This window comes from Triticum urartu, chromosome 7 (genome assembly GCF_003073215.2).
Source record: "Triticum urartu cultivar G1812 chromosome 7, Tu2.1, whole genome shotgun sequence".
NCBI lineage: Eukaryota > Viridiplantae > Streptophyta > Magnoliopsida > Poales > Poaceae > Triticum > Triticum urartu.
Window position 1 is genome coordinate 674,631,083 of NC_053028.1, and position 5,078 is coordinate 674,636,160.

A 5,078-nucleotide genomic window follows, 5' to 3' on the forward strand; every position below is an offset into this window, starting at 1 on the left:
TTTGCTGGTTGTTCCTGGGTGCAAGTATTTTGTTGTGGTAACGGTATATGGTTCCAAGGGTATAGAGTTTATCATGTTTGTGTTGAATGATGCTGTGAGGCTAATCTTGAGATAGCGCTGTATGATGTTGAGGCGGAGATAGCCTGTAGTTTTTATACACCTGCAGAAGTGGGTTGTTCTTGATAACTGGCTGTCCCACATAACACAAGAACACTACTATACGCCCAATCTTGGCTAGGCTTTGTGCTAAATCAGTACGCTGCGTTTGGATGTCTGTATTGGATTTGGTATTGGGCATGCAGCTTTCTATGCTCACTCCAGTGGGGTTCATTGGAGTAGTGCCAGCAAGAAAGTGCTCAAAGGTATCATAGTTCATAGATATTAACAGGATCCTTCTTGCATCAATTGGGTTGAAAATTGATGATCCTTGTAGCATCAATTGGATTGAGAATTGATGTGATTAGCTGCTGGTCCCACCTGCTTACGTTGTTCGTGCGATGTTGGGCTCCTTTCGGCTATCCAGCTACGCACTTCCTACGAAGCGCACGGCGGCTGCCCGGAAGACATGGTGTGCAGTTGGGAACAAGCGCTGTTCTATATAGCTCAACAGGAACGAGCCCTGGTCTGTATCTCTGTTCTTCAGGTTCAGTTGTTCTTTCGTTAGTACTATGTTTCCGTCAAAGTCAGCCTACTTATGTTTCGCCTCAATGTAACACTTCCAATTGTGTTTGACATATAGTTAATGGATAATTGCAACTGTGTGATTTACAACCGGAATGTCATAGGGCTAAACAATCCAGGGCGCCACAAGGTTGAACCTGAACCTATCTATTGTTTTATCAAGTTTGGAACTATTGTGTTGTTAAATTTGGAACTGTCATGTTTACCTTGAAGGTAATTTATGCGCATGTGGTTATGGCTAGAAGCAGTCGACGTGTATATCCATGAAATCTTCGAATAGCAGCACACTCTAGCGCACTAAATATTGTGTAAGCTTTTGATGTCTTTGCCTAACAGATTACCATATTTTGTTTTGTTTTTCAAATTAGATTATATTGAAATGGGAATCCACCGTGATCCACGCAGCTCATCTTTCCCTACTAATAAAGCAGCGATCGCTCCTGGTCGTCCGTCGTCGTGACAGTTTTGCAAAAACGTCCCTATGATTTTAGATAATAGAACCCGCAGTCCATATGTAAGTGGATCTAGCAAAACGATTCGTTTTTGCAAATTAATCCCTGCATTTTGTAACAACTTCACCCGCGCTCCTTTGTTCATCTTATCCAGCGGCAGAAAAGGTGGAAGGGGGGAGGCTGCTCTCGTCGATGAGCTCGGCGGCGCGGAAGGTGCCCGCCCCTCTCCTCCGCCTCCGGCATCGCCAGCCCCCTGTAGGTGCGTCTCCATTCCCAAGAACCTGAGCTCCCCCGTGCTCGTCGGCGCAAGGTGGGTGGAGCAGCTCAGCGCCATGACCTCCACCATGGCTCCGTCGACGCGCTCCACTGCCTGCTCGCCGGCGCCGACCTCTTCTTGCCCCTGCACATGGACGCCGCGAAGCGCTGCTGGGCGTTGCAGCCCTTGCGCAAGCGCACGGATGTGGTCGAGGCAGGGGATCGAGCAGGCAGCGGACAGAGGCGGCTTCAGCAGACGGACTTGGCGAGGCGGCGGAGGCGCAGGGAGTCCCGGCGGAACCGGATCCGACGAGGATGGACGCCGGTGACGTGGGCGAGTAGGAGGAGGGATCCGGCGGCGGAGAACCTCCAGGCGGCGGCTGCTTGCAGTTCGGCGTCGGCCTCCTGTAGGTAACAGAGAAAGAGTGAGTTGGTGTGAGAGAGAGAGACAAGAAGAAGAGCCAGGGGAGGAAGGAGAAAGGGAGAAGGAAGAGAGGCAGGGCGGCCTGGAGGAGCTGTTGTTGCTGCGCAGGGACGAGGAGGAGGCACACGGGTCGGAGACGACGCGCGGGCAGGGGAGCTCCTACATGGACGCCGTCGAGCTCGCGGCAAGGAGCAATGACAAGCAGCAGCAGCGGTGGCAAGCAGAGGCAGCGGGCAGCAGCAGCAGAGGGCAGAAGCGGGAGGCAGCAGCGGCAACGGGCAGCAGAAGCAGAGGGCTGCTGCCACAACAGAGGTATGTATCCCCTTGAAAGCAGCAAGCATCACTGCATCAGCCTTCTGTTCTTTGTGTTCTCTGTATAGATGTGTAGTACTCCCTGATCAACAGAGGGAGCAGTAACCAAGAAGCAGCAGGCTGCTGCTCTCCTCCCTGATCCCCTGTATATGAAATAGCAGTAGCGCATGAGTGAATGAAGCAATCAATTTCTGAATTACAGACAGCATACAGATTTTCTGAATCCAAACAAAATGAAGCATATACCGTAGGTTGTTCTATTGTTGATCCAACCACATGCTCTGTTTCTGCATGCCATGGAAGCTTTATTTTCAAATCCCCTTTTTCTGCACGACAATTGAAAAGAATGCAGGAGTCAGAGAATGAACAAAATTGCTTTGAACTTCACAGCAGCAGACTAAATTCCTAAAGGCAAAAAAATTTTAGTACTACAGGATATACCTTCAGAGTTTATGACAGTTCTAATAAATATATGATGTTGATTGGTTAGCTGAGTTAGAAGTAGAGCTATTCAAATATATTTACTCTGACAAGTGCAAAAAATCCTTATACTCCTAGCTATATGTTTATCCTATATCTACTTCTCACATTATACATATGCTCCACTACAAAGGGGTCTAAATAATAACATGATTTTTTTCAGTTAAAGTTCCAAGCAACTTTCCTGTGTGAATCTGAGAATCTCACTAAAACCTGTGTTTCATTGTGTATATTCAGCCTATCGATTCGAGTTTCAGACTGATCATAAACATACCTCAGTTTAAGATGTGATGCTGATTTGATTTGTGTGCTGCACCATTGTCCATATCTTCGATTTCAAGCAGTTCCATGGCAAATCAAATACATTTTTCTTTGTTTATGACAATACATATTTGACAGGTTAAAGCATGTACTATTGTGTATACTGAAGTGTAACAAGCCTTTCCCAGTAGTAAAACTGAAAGTATATATAGCTTATGTGTACTGTACTTTCGGTAATATAGATGCCAATATCATTACTTTTTTTAGTTAGGGGGTGGTGGTTATTCACTCACAGTCAGGTTCAATGCTCATCATGTTATTTCCTTTCCAAAGATACCTCGGTGTTCTATGGTTAGAAATAGAAGATAGCATACACGAGGCCAAATCTTGACATGATTCAGTCATCCACATATTCTAGAAACAACAGATCAGATTTAAACAACTATCTTAGGAGTAGCAGACACATCTACATCTATTACCTACTAATAAAGCAAGATGCATTTCTCTAAATTTCTAATCCTTTCACCTTCTAAAATTATTAAAACCGATCGAGCTAGCCCACCTCGGCTGCAAGCAAAGATTGTTCTACAATAGTCCCGCCTCGGTTTCTTACACACAATTTCTCCAATTCATATATGTCTTTGATTTTCTCGGTATTAAGGAGCTAACTTGAAAATCAATGAGCCCAGGTTAAGGACCGACGTGACAGAGAAATAAAGGAAGAAAATTGCTTTGAGGACAACTGCATCTCAAACGACATGAGACGTGACAAAGAAGTAAAAGGGAAGGAAAGAACTAGGAGAAAGACCCTCGATTATTTATAGGGACTCGAATTGGAACACACATGATACATGACAGAGAAATAAAAAGGAAGGGAAGAAGTTAAAGAAAAACATGGTGCAAGCTGTGCGAGCCGCCACCAGAAATTGTAGCATCTAAATGAAAGACTATTATCAGGTTCTGTATTTATACCATTTACAGCAACTGGTTTTTGTGCCTTGGGCTGTGATCCTAAAAATACATTGATGCATAGTTCATACAAATACAATTTGACGCTGCGACTGGTTCATACAATCAATTTCTCTAAAAAAAGGAAAGAAAACAAATCAAGCAATCTTTTGAATTTATGCATTGTCACATTGAACCAAAGTGTTCAAAGACACGAACTCACCATGGTCAGAGAAAAAAAACTGATAGCACCTTGAGCAGGCCTCAGTTCCCACAGCCCTGCTTAGAAGACTGGATTGGAGCTGACTTCCGTGGGCTTGCCTTTGACCCAAGTCTCCTGACCGAAGCCATAGACGAAAATCAAACGCGTCAACCAAATCCCTGGACAAAAAGAGGCGGCAACTTAAAATCACTCTCCGGGCCACTAACCACCATGGATGTGCCGCGCACGAACCTATGGATCGGGAGCGGTGCTTCATATTGTGATGTGCCACCTCAGTGCCGCCGGGCATGGGCCATTGCTCCCAGCGATGCTGGAGGCTCTGCCCCGCTCCCTCCGCCCGACAAAGTGTGGATCTGCAGGGAGGTGGAAGCTGCACCGGGGAGAAAGGTCAGATACGAGAGAAGAGAGATGGGAGAATAAGGAGAGGAGGCGGAGGTCGGCAGGCGACTTGGGAGACGGCGGCGGCTCATCAGTGTCTCTGATGGCAGCGGGGTCGTGTGGTGTCGAGGTGGCAGAAGAAGCTCGGGCGGGGATGAGATCCTCCTCTGGAATCCTCTCTCCTCATTAGGGAAAGGATGTGTGGCCTCAATCACGTGACCAAAAGGAGCTTGTGACACGAGGCAAACATGCGGTACGCCGGGGACAGGATGAACACGTACTAAGAGCATCTTGAGCCGAATACAGCAAATTCGACCCCTCAAACAACGAAAGCACGTCCATAGCACTAACTGGATACCTCAATTTAATTAAGAAATCTAATAAATCCATACTATTACATGACACGTAAAACCTAATCGAAGTAGAGCCCATACTAAAAGCATCTTCAGCCGGATACAGCAAATTCGACCCCTCAAACGCCTATGAGGACGCGTCCGTGGACACTGATCGGTCATGCCTCAAATAATTTCTTCCACAACGGGATACCTCAATTCAATTAAGAAATTAATAAATCCATACTATTACGACACCTAAAACCTAATCTAAGCAGAGCCCGTACGTCCGCCGTGTCCATATCCGACGGTCGACTGCACCCCTCAAAGTG

The 5,078-nt window shown here is 46.4% G+C and overlaps 1 protein-coding gene across 7 annotated transcripts; it reads right to left on the reverse strand.

Moving 5' to 3' along the window:
- Nucleotides 1-2,106: 2,106 nt before the first annotated feature.
- Nucleotides 2,107-4,623, reverse strand: LOC125522636. Of its 7 annotated transcripts, none has more exons than XR_007289863.1 (5): nucleotides 4,485-4,623; nucleotides 4,268-4,406; nucleotides 4,037-4,194; nucleotides 2,371-2,932; nucleotides 2,107-2,267 (listed from the first exon to the last, which is right to left on the reverse strand). XR_007289863.1 is itself a non-coding variant. In XM_048687685.1 (5 exons), the coding sequence occupies exons 2-5, from the start codon at nucleotides 4,323-4,325 to the stop codon at nucleotides 2,211-2,213; spliced, it is 309 nt and encodes a 102-aa protein (XP_048543642.1). In that variant the 5' UTR covers nucleotides 4,326-4,406; nucleotides 4,485-4,623; the 3' UTR covers nucleotides 2,107-2,210. The 7 variants fall into 7 exon arrangements, 2 of the variants coding, with proteins under 2 accessions (XP_048543642.1, XP_048543641.1); XR_007289862.1 differs by having other exon boundaries at nucleotides 2,371-2,450; nucleotides 2,879-2,932; nucleotides 4,268-4,614; XM_048687685.1 differs by having other exon boundaries at nucleotides 2,371-2,450; nucleotides 4,037-4,150.
- Nucleotides 4,624-5,078: the final 455 nt, after the last annotated feature.